The sequence below is a fragment of the Oncorhynchus kisutch genome, linkage group LG18, assembly GCF_002021735.2.
Source record: "Oncorhynchus kisutch isolate 150728-3 linkage group LG18, Okis_V2, whole genome shotgun sequence".
Classification (NCBI taxonomy): domain Eukaryota; kingdom Metazoa; phylum Chordata; class Actinopteri; order Salmoniformes; family Salmonidae; genus Oncorhynchus; species Oncorhynchus kisutch.
The window spans coordinates 25,705,420-25,727,176 of NC_034191.2; the positions used below are offsets into that span (position 1 = coordinate 25,705,420).

General features: G+C 42.7%; 1 protein-coding gene and 1 long non-coding RNA gene across 2 annotated transcripts; one reads left to right on the forward strand and one right to left on the reverse strand.

Moving 5' to 3' along the window:
• Positions 1-2,358: 2,358 nt before the first annotated feature.
• On the reverse strand, positions 2,359-6,576 carry LOC109909193 (uncharacterized). Its single transcript, XR_004203951.1, has 7 exons — positions 5,845-6,576; positions 5,389-5,626; positions 5,211-5,313; positions 5,008-5,100; positions 4,691-4,801; positions 3,721-3,981; positions 2,359-3,388 (listed from the first exon to the last, which is right to left on the reverse strand). It is a non-coding gene; the product is annotated as an uncharacterized LOC109909193 (long non-coding RNA).
• A 2,420-nt stretch (positions 6,577-8,996) lies between these two features.
• LOC109909174 (uncharacterized) lies at positions 8,997-21,318 on the forward strand. The gene is made up of 12 exons (XM_020508170.2): positions 8,997-9,559; positions 10,995-11,135; positions 11,276-11,650; positions 11,770-11,907; positions 16,070-16,426; positions 16,659-16,861; positions 19,030-19,134; positions 19,238-19,333; positions 19,425-19,535; positions 19,701-19,821; positions 19,968-20,270; positions 20,366-21,318. The coding sequence occupies exons 1-12, from the start codon at positions 9,442-9,444 to the stop codon at positions 21,223-21,225; spliced, it is 2,928 nt and encodes a 975-aa protein (XP_020363759.1). The 5' UTR covers positions 8,997-9,441; the 3' UTR covers positions 21,226-21,318.
• Positions 21,319-21,757: the final 439 nt, after the last annotated feature.

A 21,757-nucleotide genomic window follows, 5' to 3' on the forward strand; every position in this document is an offset into this window, starting at 1 on the left:
AAAGCGAGTCCCATACAGAAATGGTTTGTCAAGATCTGTGTGACCAACTCCATATTAATGCCCATGATTTTGGAATGAGATGTTCAACGAGCATACTTTTGGTCATATATTTGGATAACTACTTAGCAGTCTTATGGCTTGGGAGAGAAGCTGTTCAGGGTCCTGTTGGTTCCAGACTTGGCGCATCGGTACTGATTACCGTGCGGTAGAGAAAACGGTCTTGGGTGGCTGCAGTCTTGACAATACTAAATACGTCCTCCGAGCATGTGCAGACCAGCTGGCTGGAGTGTTTACAGACATATTCAATCTCTCCCTATCCCGATATGTTGTCCCTACTTGCTTAAAGGTGTTCACCCTTGTTCCTGTACCCTAGAAAGTGAAGGTAACTAACCTAAATGACTATCTCCCTGTACCACTAATTTCTGTCATCATGAAGTGCTTTGAGAGGCTCGTTAAGGATCATATCACCTCCACCTTAGCCGACAGCCTAGACCCACTACAATTTGCATACCGCCCCAACAGATCCACCCACAAAACAATCGCCATTGCACTGCATTCTGCCCTATCCCACCTGGTTCATTGACTACAGTTCAGCTTTCAACACCATAGTGCCCTCCAAGCTCATCAGTACGCTCAGTGCCTTGGGTCTGAACCCCTCTCTGTGCAACTGGGTCTTAGACTTGCTGATGGGCCGACCGCAGGTGGTGAAGGTAGGCAACAACACCACGTGTGTCTGTAAAATGTGTTTCTGTGGGAGCCCCACAGGGGTGTTTGCTTAGCCCACGCACATCTACAACTCAATCAGGTTTTCTGACAACAACAATGGTCGGCCTGATTACCAACAGAGACAGCCGACAGGGAGAAGGTGAGATCACTGGCCGAGTGGTGCCAGGACCTGATCGTGGACTACAGGAGACCGCAGAGCGAGCACCCCCCCATCCACATTGAAGGGGCCGCAGCGGAGAGGGTCAAAAGCTTCAAGATCCTCAGCGTGCACTTCGCTGAAGACCTGAAGTGGTCCCTCCACACCAACTGTGGTGAAGGTGCAACAGCACCTCTTCAACCTCAGGAGGCTAAAGAAATGTGTCTTTGCCCCTAAGACCCTCACAAACTTCTACAGATGCACCATCGAGAGCATTCTGTCAGACTGCATCACCACCGCCCGCAACTGCAGGGCTCTCCAGAAGGTGGTGCGGTCAGCCCAACGCATCATCGGGGGCACACCTTCCCTCCAGGACATCTATAGCACCCAGTGTCACAGGAAGGCCAATAGGATTATCAGGAACCTCAGCCAGCTAGAAGGTGGAGACACTATAGGTGCCTCAATGCTGTGACAATCTCCAGGTCATCAGACTGTTAAACAGTCATGACTAGCCGGCCTCCGCACAGGACCCTTCCCGGACCTTAGACACTGTCACAAGCTAACCTTAGACACTGTCACTAGCCGGCTACCACCGGGTACTCTACCTAGCCCGGACAGCCGCTAGTTGGCGCTAAGGATCTCCACAATCATCTGGGCTTGATGTGACCAGCCGGTAATACACTTGTGCCCCCTTGCGCCCGGTTTGTACATTAAACATTCTCACCCTTACAAAAAAAGATTGCAGTTTTGTTATGTCTTCGCTATAACAATGGGAGTCTTCGTCCCAAAATCTGGAAGGCAGGCGATAAGATTAAGTCTGCATATTATGCCCATAGAAACACATTGGGCTACAAGGCGCTGCATGGTCAATCCGAGTCTGCATTGGCTGTGCAGCATTTACTGTGACACGGCCTCTGCAGAAGTCAGGGCATCCTTGCGAGGGATGTTGTGAATTAAGTTGTCAAGAAAGTGAGTTGGTGTTTATACAGGACCTCCCGCCCTCACCTACTGTCAACCAATCATGTCAATGTGGACCTATAGGTAGCTCTGTGCATTGTTACAAACTTTTAAAGGCGCACAGGGTGCAGTAGAGGTAAATTTGGTCTCTGCGTACCTCAGAAGGCACACACCATCCATAAGGTGCCGCTGACCACATTTTCGGATCAAGCATAAATTGGCTCTTATTCTGGACAGATTTTGCCGAGTGAGCCCTCTCGCTTTGCATTTTCCTCTCTGCTGAAACTAAATCACTGGAGAAAGCATCCGAGTGAGCAAAACAGTGCCCCTCTATATGTAGCCCATGTATCTGATGCTGTCTGGCCAGAAATAGTATGACATGCAATACTCCTTTGGTGCAGACAGCATCAGATACATGGTCTACACATATTGAGACAGAGGGGCACCGTTTCGCAAGCTCGGGTGCCTGAACTTAGATTGAGTCTTTCTGTCGGTGCGCGTCTCTGTAAAATTTATTATTAATATTTCTGTATTTTATTTTGTACGGGAAATAAGGTTACGGTAGGAAGTAACACCATCTACCAGACTTTATGCATAACTAATATGATCTTTCTGGAATATCTTAAAATCCATGCCTTTTAATATTAAGATGCGTTTTCAGAGTTTCCTTTAAAGAAATCTCTTCCCACACTTGGACCACTGGTGATGTTTCTCACCCGTGTGAATTAACATGTCTTGTATGTTCCATGAGAATGACAATGTGTTGTGCACAGGGTGCAGGGGTATGGACACTCCCCTACTTGAAATCTTTGTACATGAATCTGAACATGGCATGCTGCTTTGAAACTCTTTCCACAACATTCACAGGTGTAGGGACATTCTCCTGTGTGTGATCATGTATGCAGCATTAGTTCTCCTGAGCTAAGGAATGCCTTACCACAGATGCTACATAAATAGTTTTTATGCAGCCGCATGTGTCTAGCTAGATGTTGAACAGATGTCTTCCCACAAATGGTGCAAGAGTAGGGACTCTCCACAGTGTGTGTGTGTACATGCATTTTGAGTGAATATGCACACATCACAGTGAGAGCATTTGAATGGTCTTTCCCCTGTGTGAGCTCGTTGATGTCTTTTGAGATCTAATCTGGTCGAGAATCTTCTCTCACACTGGCTACAACAGAATGGAAATGTGTGAATTCTTACGTTTTTCCAGGGAGTTTTCTGTCCCAGATTCTTCAGAGTGTTGACACTTCCATTCATCCCCTTGGTGCCTAGTCCTGATGTGCTGGTGAAGTAGTTTTGTGCTGCGTGTGGGACGGGAATTATCATTCCCAGATTCTTTAGAGTTGAGGCGCTTCCAGTTCTTCCTTTGGTGCCTAGTGCTGATACGCTGGGGGAGTTTTGTGCTGCTTGAGGAAAGGTGCTTTCAGTCCCAGATTCTTTAAAGCGTAGAAGCTTCCTGTCCTCACCGCCATGCTTAATCCTGATGTGCTGGTGGAGTTTTAACATAATATGAGAGAATGTGCAGAGAGCAGGCAAGGACCTGGGATGCCATGTCACTATTCAAACCTGCAATGCCAAAATTAGGAGCCCAGATTGCTTAAGAAGTCCAGATGAATGAATTATCATTTGAGAAATCAATTTTGAGTAACACTACATTTAACAACTTGCTGATTATCAGGTATTTACTTACAAAGTACATAAACAAAAGATAAGCATTGATGTTATTTGGCAAAGAACACAAGGATGTACCAATTGTTATCAAGAATTTACATATTCTGTTCATTTCCAAGTTGCTAATTACGATATGGTACCAATTGTTAAGTAATTTCATTTTAAATACCAGATAAATAACAGTGATAATAATGCTGTAAAATGAAGTCAAATATTTTAGTAATTACTTGAATTTCCTTGCCGTTGCTGGGTACTGGGATACACGGACCAGAAGTCCTCTTCAGTCTGCCTATCTTTTTCCTCCTCTCTGACCCCATTAGATTGTCCTTCTCTCTCTTCTCCTGCTCTATCTGTCCCATTCTTGAAGCATTTATCTCCATCTGAGCATGACCTCATTTTGTCAGAGCTGGCCTGCTCCGAGCTAATGACAACTCTTATTGTTGGAGGGAGGGACAGGATGGTATCTGCAGTGTAGTAAGACAAATAACCTAGGAAAGACAGAACATACTGATCCAGTAAATTACACTCTTGCCATACATTGTCTTCCACTACATACCAGACAAAGAATTTAACATACTCAGTGACAAATACATAATTCTGGATGGAGACTTAGTCTTTTTCGGGTTTCCATGATGCTGGTGCTGCATAAATTTGTAATCGATTACATTTCAGTGTTTTTCAATGCTTTAGATTTTACATTGAATTCAACACTGTATAATTTGTATTGTTCCTTCTCTGCATGCCAGAGCCTTGCGCATTGAGTAGATGTTTTCCTTCAGCTCACCATAGTCCTCAGTCCAACATTTTTTTAAAACAGTGATCAGCACTCAATACTTTTTAACATATTTTTTTCCCATCTCTTTTTTCTCCCCAATTTCGTGGTATCCAATTGGTAGTCAGTCCCAACTCCCGTACGGACTTGGGAGAGGCGAAGGACGCCAGGCACACCAATGTGTCGGAGGAAACACTGTGCACCTGGCGATCGTGTCAGTGTGCATTGGAGTCGCTAGAGCGTGATGAGAAAAAAACATCCCTGCTGGCAGAACCCTCCCCTAACCCTGATGACACTGGGCCAATTGTGCGCCGCCCCATGGGTCTCCCGGTCGTGGCCCGGCTGCGACAGAGCCTGGACAGCAAGCACTGTGCCACTTGGGAGGCGCCTCAATACTTGATGGGCACTGATGTTTCAATCTGTACCTGTCTGAAGTCTGGTACAGGTAGCAGCTCCTCCAATCTGGAGAGGAACTCCCACACCAGTACCTGCAGTGCTGTGTCATGCCGAGGGCCGTAATGTACTGGGAATACCTCCTGAAAAATAGACAATTTAACACACAATAAGTCAGGTGGCAAATATTTTCTTCAGCATGGCTTTCGGGGATCATTTTTCATGTGGAAAAGTCTGCAATCATCTCCTGTTAATGTGACAATTAACAATGTCAATAATAGCAACACTTAGCTTTGACGTGACTACTGTGCCAAAAACAAATGCACTTACGGATGCATTAAATACGCACCTGAAGAAGTGCTCCCTCTCAGAAGGGTCTCCCAGCAGAGTTTGGACCAACTCCACAAAGTTAGACTGTAGCCTCCAACTCATCATCATTACTCTGTCAGTAAGCATAAACAAACAAAACAAATTACTTCAGACATGAAGTCAACCTCAACATAAGGCTGAAAAGTTTATATTTTCTTCAACTTAAAGCATAAGTTAACTTACCTTCTTGTGTATAGCGTATTCTGTTAACAAATGGATTTTGTCTAGGTGAGGCTGGATGGACAAGGTCACCGGTGCTCTCCCTGACTCACAACTCCAGAACCAGCTGAAAAAAGAGGTAGACATGTTAGAGGCAGCCCCAGGGGAAAACATACTTATTGTTAGTTGTAGCTGCCCATACTTTATCAGAATCCTTTGCATTTCCACCTCACAAACCCTTGCTCTCAGACCCAGGAGGAGTTGGGTCCTCTGCCTAGAACTCAGCAGCTCTGGAACCACCTCTGTCACCAAAGTCACAAACTCCTCCAGTTTCCCATAATGCTTTACAATATGCTGCCAAGCCACTTGCCACCTGAATGCTGACATCAGGCGTAATGGTGGAGCAAGGAGACACAGTAAGGACAGCTTTAAACCGGGAACTACAGTGGGAAACACAAACAAGAAATTATCATAGCGTAAAAGCCAATGACATATTGGAAATACTTATAAAAAAGTTATAAAAGTTATTTTAAAAAATGTATCCAGAAAAACATTAGGAAACTAGCCATCATCAGCAAATAGCTACTTAACTAGCCAGTCACCATTGTGAAAGCCCTCACACAAACTTAAAAAATGTACACAGTAAAAGTTAACTTACCAGTCTTCTGCTCCTGGAAAGGAATAAGCCTGAGTTTTTGATAGGTGAGTGAGGACTCTATCGATGACGACAAAACAGCTTTCTTCAAGATAGATGGAACCACTCATCTTGTTGTCACCCTTGAGGTTTCTTTATTCCTGTTTCAGATTTTTAAAAACTTTTCTCTGCATTGCTTCAAAGTTCCGTTAAATCCAAGTGCAGCAAACTCTGAACTAAATTTGCACAGACATGCTTGTTTTTATAGGCGAGAAGCTGCTCTTGAACACTCATCTGCTCAGAGTTTTAATGCATGGATCTCCTGAGACGTTCAGCTGTATCCCGATTTTAATGTGAAAGAACCACATCAGTTGAAAGCAGTCAGAAACTGGTAAACAATATAAGCTAGCAAGTTTATTGTACAGTTTATGAAAAATGTGTACTAGATAAGTGTTTTTCAAATTCTTGCTATTACTGGCCAGTCCCTCAGATGGTTAGCAGACATTAACTTAGTTAGCTAGTAGTAGTAAGCTAGTTTCTATCCAAGCAGTCTACCAAGGAAGAGGAACACATTTTGCTAATCCCTGGTACAAAAAAGGTTGAGAAAGACTGTACTAAATTACTTACCATAAGGTTCCTGTTTTAAAGGGGAATCCGGTTATTAAGTCGGCTCCAGCAGCACAGTAGCTGAATTTATCATCTCATACCCTGAAGATCCTGGTTGGTGACCTCATCAGTTGTCCAACTGGATGAAGATTGCTCTGTGGAAGCAACAGCTCAGTTGACAGTACTCACATAATCAATATTAACTACCAAGCTTGTGGTAACAGGCGAAGTTACTGTGTAAAAAAAAAAAAATGTGTACGAGAGACTGTATGAGAGAACCTACCAGAATTCGACATTTCTTGCGGGGAATCAGATTGAGTAGACTACAAAAGCAAGTTCTCACCCCAGACCTTGAAGTTTGTGGAAGTTCATCAGGTGTCCAACTGGATGATGATTTGTCTGGAAAAGCACCAGATCAGATAAAAGCACTCACACAAACAAACAAACAACCGCCGGCTATTTCTGACCAGTGTGCTGTTAAGGTGCATTGCCAACAACCTTGTCGTAATAAAGTTCTCTATATCCTTTGTTATGTAGGCAATCATGTTTAACATTTACAATTTGGTCTATTTATGTGTATTCATGGTTAAAAGTTCCCTTTGTTGTTTAATGTGCCTGTATGTGCTTGGGTGAGGATTGTTTTGGAGCAACTTGCACCTTTTGGTGATCTCAGGTTTCCCAGAAGTAAATTATTGTGAAATTTGGTCAGCTTCCTTATTTACTTCTGGGTCCAAACGTGTTAACAATTGAGAGTTGTGTTGTGCCAAATAGGAAGTAGTCTCCACCCTTGCAAAAGGAAACTCTCAGACAAAGCCCCACCCCTTCCGCACACTGCTTTAAACAGGGGAGAAGGACTCCCCCTTTCATTGAAGTTCAAGGCCGACCCCGAATAGGAAAATGGCGAATAGGAAAATGGCAATCTTCGTGGTCTATCTGTGAATAAAAATAGAACAAAATCAAAGACAATCATGGTACCAAAATTTGCTTCTATTACACCAGATGTATGTCTTTGAAACAATTATTTTAAAATAGCACATAGAAGAAATTATAATTTAGCTGCTAATTGCAGCCTGCAGTACCCCGGTCTGCCTTCAACTCGAGTTACTCAACGAGAGGGGGCAGCACTGAGCTAGACTGCAACATTACTTCTTGAAGTAGTTGAAACTGTGAATTTGGGCTGTGCCAGTATATGGACAAAATGAGAATCATAACGGATATTGGCAATTTTCTGGATACGTTTATTAATAGAGTATTTTTTTGTAATTATTCATGAACAAAAAATAGGTTTGCCAGCACACATCCTATATCAGTGGTCCCCACCCCTTCAACGTACTCTTGAAAGTTGTAATAGTAAAATGCACAAGCTGAAATTTCAAAATTGGGTAATCCATCATCAGTTTTCCTCTTGTTATGTCAGTCATGGCACACCTTTGAGAGCTATTTATAACTTGTCAGAAATGTTTAAGACCTGTTTGAAAAGGCTGCATGAACTTTCAGCCTGTTTTGGTGGGATGGAGTTTTAGCCTGCCTGGTGACACCATGAGGTGCTAAATTTGTTAATAGACCAATAAAAAGGGTTCCAAACCAAAGCTTGTTTTCCCCTACCCACTCAGAGCAAAATTCTTGCTTGAGAAATAGTTTTTTTGCTAAGAAGGTATTTTTGTTTATTTTTGACCATTTTAATTAAACTATCACAGTGAGGTACTTAATTGTTACCCAGAAATGTGTTATTTAGCTAGGCAAGTCAGTTCAGAAAAAATCTTATTTACAATGACGGCCTACCCCGGACGACGCTGGGCCAATTGTTCGCCACATTATGGGACTCCCAATCACGGCGGTTGTGGAATCAAACCAGGGTCTGTAGTGACACCTCTAGCACTGAGATGCAGTGCTTTAGACCGCTGCGCCACTCAGTAGCTCAATATCAAAATGTTTTGATATTGAGATAAAAAACGGCTGCATTGGACCTTTAACTTTTTTTGCTGTAACCAAGATCCATTGGGAATGTCAAAGAGATTGATAACTAATCCCTTTCATCTTTGGGAAAACTCTTATTTTGAAGGATTTGGGAAAAACAACGGAAGTGATTTGTGTTTCTTGTTTCTGACCAATAGGTGGGCTATCTCGGCCCACTTTTATCACAGATGAAACAATAAGACCGCTATTTCACCGGATGTATGAATGTGGAGAATCCGGTTGAAGTTTCCACTCACTACCAAATATGGTAGTGAGAGGAAGCCCAGTGGCCGGCAGTGGGAGAAGTTGGAACGAGATGGATTTTGGCCGACATTCTGCTAATTTACTCATAAATTAAACATTTGATCTCAATACAGTTTTCTGTTCCCAAAACTACAATATGTTACGAACGGAGTGGACTAAGTTTGGTAAACTTGACCCTTGGCCAAAGTTTAAAAAATTTGCGTTGTTTACAAGGCGTGCAAAGGCGAATTGAGTTATTGCTCACGCGCACTTCAGAGTAGGCGTTTCTCAACGGAGAAATGCAAATGAGCGTGCCAATAGGATCACGCTTGCTTCTGCTTGGCTCTGCCTACCTCATTGCTTGTTCTGCCCACTATTGCTCATTTGTTACCGTTTGAAACGACAGGCTGTGGTCTATCTTGGTTTAGTTATACACATCTTTGCAATATCCGAACCGTGCTAGGCAGACTATTGTGAAAAGGGCAGACTATTGTGAAAAGGGTATTCTATAAACTATTACAAATAGAAAATACATAACCATGGAAAACAAAAAATCCCTGTCAATGGGCACCTGAGGAGGTAGTGGCATTGTTAACACGCTGGGCAGACGGGAGTGTTCAAGAGCAGCTTCTCACAGCAGTGAGAAACGAGAGAGTCTTTATCAAACTTAGTTCAGAGCTTGATGCCCTAGGCTTCATCAAAACATCGACACAGTGCAGGTGGAAAATAAAGAAGCTGAAACAGGAATACAAAAAAATCAAGGACGACGAAAACAAGAATGCCGCCACCTGTCTTAGAAGAAAATGGTTTGCCATCATGGATAGTGTCCTCGGTCACCAACCAAGTGGTACCTTATTGGAGTCTGGCTTGGTAATGAATTCTCAAAATATTTTGGAGTCCACGCCTGATGCCCCACCAGAGGAGGAAGATCCCGGTAATTTAGAGTAATGTCCCTGTTCCAAAGTAGGGTTTTACACCAGGCTGTATATAAACTCTGGATCGCTACTACAATGTATTGGCCATTGAGAAGCTTTGAAGCCACCGGTCGGCCATATTGGCACTCCCCAGTAGCAGCAGTCCTCTATAGGATTGAATGGAATTATACAGTATATCAATGAAATGTTTTTGAAGGACAAAATTACATGTATTTAAGTCTTTTTTTTGTTCTCGTGGACAGTAACATTTGTAATATATACTTTAAGGAAAATGTTTTTTTTATTGAATCAAATTGTTTTTGTCACAATGCGTTGACAACAGGTGTACGTACACCTTACAGTGAAATGCTTACTTACAACTAACAATGCAGTTAAGAAAATACAAAAAATAAGAGAAGAATAACAAATCATTAATGAGCAAGCAGTAAATAACAATAGCTGGGCTATATACAGGGGGTACTGGTACAATGTGCGGGGGCACCGTGTCAAGGTAATTGAGGTAATATGTACATGTAGGTAGAGTTATTAAAGTGACTATGCATAGATAATAAGAGTAGAAGAGGGTGGGGGGGCAATGCAAATAGTCTGGGTTTCCATTTGATTATTATTTGCATACTTAGCGCACAATCTAATTTAAAAGGATGCATTAAGGTGTCTGTAATTAAATCCATGTGGCAAAAACGAATGTAGACCATAAATGCATTTTTTTTATAGCTTCCAAAATATTTTTTTACAATGTGGAGGAGTGCCAAGATGGAGGCACGGTGGCTTCAACACAGCGCCCACTATAACTGGTCTAGTGTGTGTGTGTATATAATATAATATATATATATATATATATATCATTGGTTTACCCTTGGCCTGTATTTCCACCCCAGGAGACCAGGCAAAAAAAGTATTGGGCCATGGCCTATTTTTCATCATGCCAACACCAATGTGACTTTCCATGCGTTTCCCACAGTGGAGGCTGGTGGGAGGAGCTATAGGAGAACGGGCTGATTGGAGTCAATGTGATTTCCATATGTTTGATACCATTCCAGCCATTACTCCTCCCACCAGCCTCCACTGGTTTCCCATTGTTATAAACTAAGTAACATTAGGAAATGGTGAATGGTCATTCCATAGCTAAGTCTACTTACAAATGTAGGTTAACACTGCATATGTTAGCAATATACAGCTCTGCCCAGAGGCCCAGGCTTTTGCGGTGCAGTCCGTTAGGTGCTTGCATCTGCACAGTAAAAGCCACGATGCAGCTATCTTCTTTCCCGCTACATTGACAGCAGCGGTGGGAATGAAACAGCTTGTGCCACATGCTAAGCCCAGACCTCTGGCCTAGGCAGTACAGTACAAAGCTCTCACATACCGTGTTACACAATCTTTGCTAGTTATTATGTCCCTGTTTGTGTGAGTACTCGTTATCTGGTGCTTCCACAGACAAGTCACCATCCAGTTGGATGCCTGATGAGGTCCACAGTCTCTTTAGTCACCGTTCAGGGACTTCAGGGTCTGGCAGGATAAATTCAGCTTCTAGGCTGTTGGAGTCTGCTGATTCCCCCAAAAAAGCGGAAGATTATGGTAAGTTCAGAAACATTACATTTACAGAAACAACGGCTGATCCATTACATTTTTAGTAGGCCTAAATGGCCTATGACCTTACTGGATAACATTTTATCTGCGTTTTCTTGTGTCCTTCAACTGATCTGGTGCATTCACAGATGAATCTCCATTCCGCTGGACGCCTGAGGAGGTCCATGCATTGTTACGACTCTGGGCAGACAGGAGTGTTCAGGAGCAGCTTCTCTCATCAGTGAGAAACGAGAGCGTCTTTACCAAACTTAGTTCAGAGCTCGCTGCCTTGAGATTTAACAGGTCGTCAAAGAGGTGCAGAGAGAAAATAAAAAAGCTGAAACAAGAGTATTATAAAATCAAGGACAACAATAAGAAGAGGAGCTACAACCGCCGTAGAGAAAGATGGTTTGCCATCATGGATAGTGTCCTCCGTCACCAACCAAGTACTTTGGTAATAGATTCAGATGGAAATATTTTGGCGACAACTCAACCTAATTCCCCACAAGAAGTGAAAGATTCTGGTAAGTTAAGCTGCCTAGTACAGCATCAACACTAGTGACATTTTCAAAACACTAAATTGGCCTGCGACTGGAAGCTCGGAAGTTAATATTGTTTGTCAACTGATCTGTTGCTTCCACAGACAAATCTCCATCCAGTTGGACACCTGGCGAGGTCCATGGTTTCATTGGTCACCGTCTTGGAACCTCCGCTACTAAGATAAATTCACCTACTGTGCTGTTGGAGTCGACTGATTCCCCTCTAGAAACAGAATATTATGGTAAGTCATCTAGTCTAGTTTCTGAACCTTTTTTACGGACTCAATGTCTGCTAACGATCAGAGGGACCAGGCAGTAAAATAGTCAATGAGAAACAAACAACATAAACAAAACATGTAAAGTGTTGGTCCCATGTTTCATGAGCTGAAATAATAGATCCTCGTAATTTTTTCCAAACGCACAAAAAGCTTATTTCTCTCAAATTTGATCAACAAACTTGTTTGCCAAGATTTTCCACACACCTGACAGGTGTGGCATATCAATAAGCTGATTAAACAGAATGGTCGTTACACAGGTGCACCTTGTGCTGGGGACAATCAAATGCACCGTTTTGTGCTGGGGACAATGGACACTCTAAAATGTGCAGTTTTCAAATAAAATGTTATTTGTCACACACACATTAAGCAAATGTTATTTCAGATGTAGCGAAATGCTTGTGCTGCTAGCTCCAACAGTGCAGTAGTATCTAACAATTCTCAACAATACACACAAGTAAAAGGATGGAATTAAGAAACATACAGTACCAGTCAAAAGTTTGGACACCTACTCATTCAAGGGTATTTCTATATTTTTACTATTTTCTACATTGTAGACTAATAGTGAAGATAAACTATGAAATAACAGTTATGGAATCATGTAGAAACCAAGTGTTAAACAAATCAAAATGTATGAGATTCTAAGTTCCCACCCTTTGCCTTGATGACAGCTTTGTGCACTCTTGGAATTCTCTCAACCAGCTTCACATGGAATGCTTTTCCAACAGTCTTGAAGGAGTTCCCACATATGCTGAACACTTGTTGGCTGCTTTTCCTTCACTCTGTGGTCCAACTCATCCCAAACCATCTCAATTGGGTTGAGGTCGGGTGATTGTGGAGGCCAAGTCATCTGAAGCAGCAGATGGGTCAGTGTCCTGTTGAAAAACAAATGATAGTCCACTAAGTCCAAATCAGATGGGATGGCATATCTCTGCAGAATGCTGTGGTAGCCATGCTGGTTAAGTGTGCTTTGAACTATAAATAATTCTGTGTCACAAGCAAAGCACCATCACAGCACCTCCATGCTTCACAGTGGGAACCACACATGCGGAGATCATCCGTTCACCTACTCTGCGTCTCACAAAGACACGGCGGTTGGAACTAAAAATCTCAAATTTGAACTCATCAGACCAAAGGACAGATTTCCATTGCCCATTGCTCGTGTTTCTTGGCCCAAGCAAGTGTTTTCTTCTTATTGGTGTCCTTCAGTAGGGGTTTCTTTGCAGCAATTTGACCATGAAGGCCTAATTCACGCAGTCTCCTCTGAACAGTTGATGTTAAGATGTCTGTTATTTGAACTTATTTGGGCTGCAATTTCTGAGGCGGGTAAATTGAATGAACGTGTCCTCTGCAGCAGAGGTAACTCTGGGTATTCCTTTTCTGTGGCGGTCCTCATGAGAGCCAGTTCCATCATAGCGCTTGATGGTTTTTGCGACTGCACTTGAAGAAACTTTCAAAGTTGTTAAAATTCTCCAGATCGACAGACCTAAAGCAATGGACTGTCATTTCTCTTTGCTTATTTGAGCTGCTCTTGCCATAATATGGACTTTGGTATTTTACCAAATAGGGCTGTCTTCTGTATACCACCCCTATCTTGTCACAACACCACTGATTGGCTCAAACTGATTAAGTAAATAAATTCCACAAATTAACTTAAGGCACACCTGTTAATTAAAATGCATTCCAGGTGACTACCTCATGAAGCTGGTTGAAAGAATGCCAAGTGTGTGCAAAGCTGTCAAAGGCAAAGGGTGGCTACTTTGAAGAATCTACAAAAATATATATTTGTATTTGTTTAACACTTCTTTGGTTACTACATGATTCCATATGTGTTATTTCATAGTTTTGATGTCTTCACTATTCCACAATGTAAAAAATAGTAAAAATAATGAAATCCTGGAATGAGTATGTATGCCTAAACTTTTGACTGGTACCGTAAATATTAGATTGCGCAATGTCAGAGTGGCATTGACTAAAATACAGTGCAATAGAATACAGTATGTAAACATTACTAAAGTGACCAGTGATTTTATGTATATAGGGCAGCAGCCTCTAAGGTGCAGTGTTGAATAACCCGGTGGTAGCTGGCTAGTGATGGCTATTTAACAGTGATGGCCTTGAGATTGAAAAACAGCTTCTGTCTCAGTCCCAGCTTTGATGCACCTGTACTTACCTGGCTTTCTGAGTGATAGAACAGGCCGTGGCTCGGGTGGTTGATGTCCATGACAATCTTTTTGGCCTTCCTGTGACATCGGGTGCTATAGGTGTTCTGGAGCGCAGGTAGTTTGCCCCCGGTGATGCGGTGGGCAGACCGTACCACCCTCTGGAGAGCTCTGCGGTTACAGGCGGTGCAGTTGCCATGCCATACAACGCCATGCGGTGATACAGCCAGACAGGCTCAATTGTGCATCTATAAAAGTTTGAGGGAACTTCTTCAACCTCCTGAGATTGAAGAGGCGCTGTTGCGCCGCCTTCACCTCATTGTCTATATGGGTGGATTTAATGTAAATTTTTCTACCATAAGCTGTCTCCAACGTAGCTTTAGAGAATTTGGCAGTACATCTAACCGGCCTCACAACCGCAGCCCAGGTGTATGGCGCCGTGTGGGTGAGCGGTTTGCTGATGTCAATGTTGTGAACAGAGTATCCCATGGTGGCGGACAACAAACCCAATTACATTTCAGATAGCCTTCCACAAGCTTCCCACAATAAGTTGGGTGAATGTTGGCCCATTTCTCCTGACACAGCTGGTGTAACTGAGTCAGATTTGTAGGACTCCTTGCTCGCACACGCTTTTTCATGTCTGCCAGCAAATCTTCTATGGGATTGAGGTCAGGGCTTTGATGGCCACTCCAATACTTTGACTTTGTTGTCCTTAAGCCATTTTTCCACAACTTTGGAAGTATGCTTGGTGTCCATTTGGAAGACCCATTTGCGACCAAGCTTTAACTTCCTGACATCTTGAGATATTGCTTCAATATATCCACAATTTTCCTGTCTCATGATGCCATCTATTTTGAAATGCACCAGTCCCTCCTGCAGCAAAGCACTCCCGTGCTTCACAGTTGGGATGGTGTTCTTTGGCTTGCAAGCCACCCCCTTTTTCTCCAAACATAAAGATTGTCATTATGGCCAAACAGTTCTATTTTTGTTTTTCGTCAGACCAGAGGACATTTCTCCAAAAAGTACGATATTTGTCCCCATGTGCAGTTGCAAACCGTAGTCTGACTTTTTTTTATGGCGGTTTTGGAGCAGTGGCTTCTTCCTTGCCGAGCTGCCTTTCAGGTTATGTCGACATAGGACTCATTTTTACTGTGGATATAGATACTTTTGTACCTGTATCCTGCAGCATCTCCACAAGGTCCTTTGCTGTTGTTCTGGGATTGATTTGCACTTTTCTCACCAAAGTAGGTTCATCTCTAGGAGACAGAATGCCTCTCCTTCCTGAGCGGTATGACTGCTGCGTGGTTCCATGCTGTTTTTACTCATGTACAATTTTTTTGTACAGATGAATGTGGTACCTTCAGGCGTTTTGTAAATTGCTCCTTAGGATGAACTAGACTTGTGGAGATCTACAACTTATTTTACTGGGGTCTTGTCTGATTTCTTTTGATTTTCCCATGATGTCAAGCAAAGAGGCACTGAGTTTGAAGGTAGGCTTTGAAATACATCCACAGGTACACCTCCAATTGACTCAAATTCTGTCAATTAGCCCAAAGCCATGACATAATTTTCTGGAATTTTCCAAGCTGTTTAAAAGGCACAGTCAACTTAGTGTATGTAAACTTCTGACCCACTGGAATTGTGATTATAGTGAATTATAAGTGAAATAATCTGTCTAAACAATTGTTGGAAAAATACTTTTGGACATTTTTGGAGTGGTTGAAAAATGAGTTTTAATGACTCCAACCTAAGTGTATGTAAATGTCCGACTTCAACTGTTCATAGATTAGGGCCTAATGAATTTATTTCAATTGACTGATTTCCTCATATGACCTGTAACTCACTGAAATTGTTGAATGTTTTTATTTTTGCTCAGTATAGTACACATTTTTGGAAAACTGTTTAAACTTGCTAGGTAACATTGTTTGCCAGTTTAAGTGCTTTTAACAGATCTGGTGCATTCACAGATGAATCTCGAGCCAGCTGGTCACCTGAGGAGGTCCATGCGTTGTTAACACTCTGGGCAGATGGGAGTGTTCAGGAGCAGCTTCTCTCCACAGTGAGAAACAAGAGAGTCTTCACCAAACTTAGTTCTGAGCTTGCTGCCCTCGGATCTACGAAGACATCTAAGCAGTGCAGAGAGAAAATAAAAAAGCTGAAACAGGAATACAAAAAAATCAAGAATGACACTAGCAAAAATAGTTCCAATGTTCGTGGAACAAGATGGTTTGCCATCATGGATGCTGTCCTCAGTCAGCGAACAATAACTTCAATGCTTTTGGAGTCGTCTCAGCTTAAGTCCTTGCCCGAGGCAGAAGACTCTGGTAAATTAAGTTGTACTATACATTCTCAAAATGTTAACGTGGCCCCTATGTTGTTTGTGTGAGTGCTTTTAAAATGGTCCCTGGCTTCATAGATGTTTACTGAAGCTGGCTAGCATCCCAAACCCTAGCTAAAGGCATTTTTAGATCAAACCTATACAATACTTTTGGTTTAAACTGTCCTAGGATATTATTATTATGTAATACATATTCTTGTTTGTGTTTCCCACTGTAGGTTCCCGTTTAACTCTCTCCTCCCTACGTCTCCTTGCTCCACCATTACGCCTGATGTCAGCATTCTTGTGGCAAGTGGCTCAGCAGCATACTGTAAAGCATTTTGGGAAACTGGAGGAGTTTGTGACTTTGGTGACAGAGGTGGTTCCAGAGCTGCTGAGTTCCAGGCAGAGGACCCAACTCCTCCTGGGTCTGAGAGCAACGGTGAGAGGTGCAAATGCAGAGGATTCCGATAAAACTATGGGCAGCAACTAGTCACAAATATAAACGCAATATGCAACAATTTAAGATTTTCATATAAGGAAATCAGTCAATTGAAATAAATGAAGCCCTAATCTATGGATTTCACATGACTAAGAATACAGATATGCGTTTGTTGGTCACAGGTACCTTTAAAAAGGTAGGGGCGTGGATCAGAAAACCAGTCCGTATCTGGTGTGACCACCATTTGCCTCATTCAGCACATCACATCTCCTTCGCAGAATGGATCAGGCTGTTGATTGTGGAACGTTGGCCCACTCCTCTTCAATATCCAGCAACCTCATGTTTCAGCATGATAATGCACAGCATGTCGCAAGGATCTGTACACAATTCCTGGAAGCTGAAAATGTCCCTGTTCTTCCATGGCCTGCATACTCACCAGACATGTCACCCATTGAGCATGTTTGGGATGCTCTGGATCAACAGCGTGTTCCAGTTCCCGCCAATATCCAGCAACTTTGCACAGCCATTGGCAGGAATTGGAACACGCTGTCTTACATGTTGTTCCAGGGCATCCCAAACATGCTCAATTTGTGACATGTCTGAGTATGCAGGCCATGGAAGAACTGGGACATTTTCAGCTTCCAGGAATTGTGTTCAGATCCTTGCAGCACGGGGCCGGGCATTATTATGCTGAAACATGAGGTGATGGTGGCAGATAAATGGCATGACAATGGGCCTCAGGATCTTGTCACAGTATCTCAGTGCATTCAAATTTCCATCGATAAAATACAATTGTGTTCGTTGTCCGTAGCTTATGCCTGCCCATACCATAACACCACCGCCACCATGGGGCACTCTGTTCACAACATTGACATCAGTAAACAACTCACCCACAGAACGCCATACACACTGTCTGCCATCTGCCCGGTATAGTAGAAACTGGGATTCATCTGTGAAGGGCACACTTCTCCAGCATGCCAGTGGCCATTGAAGGTGAGCATTTGCCCACTGAAGTCGGATACGACGACGATCTGCAGTCACGTGAAGACTAGTGAGGAAGCAGATGAGCTTCCCTGAGACAGTTTCTGACAGTTTGTGCAGAATTTCTTTGGTTGTGCAAACACATTTATCAGCTGTCCGGGTAGCTGTCTCTAAAATGACCAGCCACAGTCCGCATGCCAATTGCACCCTCCCTCAACTTGACATCTGTGGCATTGTGTTGTGCGACAAAATGGTGCATTTAATTGTCCCCAGCACAAGGTGCCCCTGTGTAACGATCATGCTGTTTAATCCGCTTCTTGATATGCCACACCTGTCAGGTGGAGGGGTTATTTTGGGAGAAATGCTCACTAACAGGGATGTAACAAATTGGTGCACAACATTTGAGAGAAACAAGCTTTTGTGCATATGGAACATTTCTGGGATCTTTTATTTCAGCTCATGCAAAATGGGACCAAACTTTACGTTTATATTTTTGTTCAGTGTACAGTCGTGGCAAAAGTTTTGAGAATGACACAAATATTAATTTTCAAAGTCTGCTGCCTCAGTTTGTATGATGGCAATTTGGGAGTGGGCTCACTCACAATTTTGCCTAAGAACACAGCCATGAATAAAGAATGGTACCAACACATCCTCTGAGAGCAACTTCTCCTACCCATCCAGGAACAGTTTGGTGACGAACAATGCCTTTTCCAGCATGATGGAGCACCATAAGGCAAAAGTGATAACTAAGTGGCTCGGGAACAAAATATTTTGGGTCCATGGCCAGGAAACTCCCCAGACTCCCCATTAAGAACTTGTGGTCAATCCTCAAGAGGCGGGTAGACAAACAAAAACCCACAAATTCTGACAAACTCCAAGCATTGATTATGCAAGAATGGGCTGCCATCAGTCAGGATGTGACCCAGAAGTTAATTGACAGCATGCCAGGGCAGATTGCAGAGGTCTTGAAAAAGAAGGGTCAACACTGCAAATATTGACTCTTTGCATCAACTTCATGTAATTGTCAATAAAAGCCTTTGACACTTATGAAATCGTAACATCTGACAAATATCAAAAGACACTGAAGCAGCAAACTTTGTGGAAATGAATGTGTCATTCTCAAAACTTTTGGCTACTACTGTAGTATGTTTTCCCCTGGTGCTACCTCACTTCTACCTCTTTTCCAGCTGGTTCTAGAGTTATGTCGTAATGAATGCACAGCTGACCTCGTGACCATCCAGCCTCACCTGGATAAAATCCATTCTTTGACAGAATTCTCTGTACACAAAGAGGTAAGTTAACTTATTTTGGCAGCATATTTAGAAAAATATCGGGGGGGTTTCAGCCCACATGTTGAGTTCATGTCTGATGTCGTTTGTTTATGCTTACTGACAGAGTAATGATGATGAGTTGAAGGCTACAGAGTCTAATTTTGTGGAATTGGTCCAAACCCTGCTGGAAGACCCTTCTGAGAGGGAGCACTTCTTTCAGGTAAAAGATCTTTCTGTTTTGTGACTTGCAGGTGACTATTGCTTGTATCAGCATTGGCACCGGACTTTGTCATAAATTATCTATTTTTCAGGTGGTGTTCCCAGTACACTACGGCCCTCGGTATGACACAGCACTGCGGTTACTGGTGTGGGAGTTCCTCTCCAGACTGGAGGAGCTGCTACCTGTACCAGACTTCACACAGGTACAGAATAAAGCATCACAGTATAAGTTTGAACCTTTTAGTCTACACTAGGTTTTAAGCTTGCAAAGATGGCTGGAGTACAACTGAATGGAATATACTCCATGTGTATAAAATATCAGTTGTCTGGCATACTGTATTTTAACACTATATTCCCCTGCTCCTCAGACGGCAGCATGGCTTGGTGCAGGCCCCTCTGTCTTGGAGGAATGTGGACATGCCATATTTGACACTGAAGAGCTGAAGACACTTCTGCAGCACCATCAGCATCATGGAAACCTGAAAAAGGGTAAGTCTCCATCCAGTCAAACCAAACTCCTGTCATTTGAACTTGATGATGCAGGTGTCAGCGACAATCATATTAGCTGTAATGGTAAGAGAAAGGAAAACGCTGCTGAAAAATATAGCAAGAGTAACGTGTGCCATCTTTCGTAGGTTATTTCTCTTATTACACTGCAGATACCATCCTATCCACACTGTCCCTCCCTCCAACAATAAGAGTTGTCATTGGATCTGAGCAGCCCAGCTCTGACAAAACGAGAGATGGAGAAAAGCGAGAAGGACAATCTAATGGGGACAGAGAGGAGGAGGAAATGGAAGAGAGACGGAGTGAAGAGTACTGGGAAGATGAAGATTGCAATGAAATAAGTTATATAAGGCAGGATTTGGAGCAACAGGAGCAGATGGGCATTTCAACGGCAGAGACGTCTGCTCTGTGTATCCCAGTGCCCAATAACGGTAAGGGTATTCAGGAATTTAAACACTGATCTCATGTCATCAAATTATTGATAACATCTATTATACAATCTAAATTCCTGATCTTGTCATTGCAGGATTTAATGATGGAATGTCATCCCGCAACCTTGCCTGCTCCCTATGCCCATTCAATCACATTGAAATTGCAAAACTCCACCAGCACATCAGGATTAGGCATCGAGGAGAGGACCGGAAGCTTTTATGTTCTAAGGAATCTGGGACTGATCACCCCTTTCCCTCAAGCAGCACTAAAAGAATCCCCTATGCATCAATAATCAAGACTCACAAATGCACTCATTGTGGTAAAGTTTTCAAATGCTCCAAAACCCTGAAAGTACATATAGGAATTCACACATTGCCATTCCATTGTAACCAGTGCGAGAAAAGATTTTCTTCCAGGTGTGGTCTGAAAAAACATCAGCGAGTTCACACAGGGGAAAGACCATTCAAATGCTCTCACTGTGACCGAAAATTCATGTGTGCAGGTTCACTCAAATGGCATGTGCGCACACACACTGGGGAGCATCCCTACTGTTGCACTATTTGTGGGAAAACATCTGTCCAACATCTAGCAAGACACATGCGGATGCATGCAGGAGAGAAAAACTATTTATGTAGCATCTGTGGTAAGGCATTCCTTAGCTCAGGAGAACTGAGGCTGCATACACGATCACACACAGGAGAATGTCCCTACACCTGTAAACATTGTGGAAAGGGCTTCAAAGCATCATGCCATCTAACACTTCATATGCGATCTCACACAGGAGAGCGTCCATACCCCTGCACCCTGTGCACAAAACGTTTTACTACAGCAAGAGGCCTTAAAAGACACATGCTTACTCACACTGGCGAAAAACCTCACCAGTGCTACAAGTGTGGGAAGAGATTTTCTGTAAGGGGAAATCTGAATACACATCTTAAAAGTCATAGATTTTAGGATGGGATTCTGCAGGAGCAGTCTCGTAGAATTGACTTTAATTAAATAAAATGTATACAATTTCATTAAATACTGAACAAGTTTTGTGATTAACGATTCCCTGTGCATTTTGTTTTGAACAACCTACAACCTGTGAACAATGTGAGGGGTTTATCAATATCCTGCCCATAATCACACTATACTGTTAATATGGTGAGTCCATGCCTCTAGATTCAAACTAGCCCAAGATGTACTATTAATAAGGAGTCTACCCTTAATCCTTAAGGTCCAAATATGTTATTTGCAGAGGTAGAATGGTTCTGGCAGCCAAATACTCCATCCAAACGTGGATCGAGTCTCAATTGCGATACGGTCCTAGAAACATAAAGCCCTTTACTTTCATATCAAAATAATTTCACAAATGCAAACGGCCTTTTGTTACACATAGGTGTATAGTGCATGCTAGATGGCTAATTAGCACAGGTGGTACCAATGTCTATCATAAACACGAAATGGAGACATGGCCGTGTGGGAACCCCAACCATATACAAAG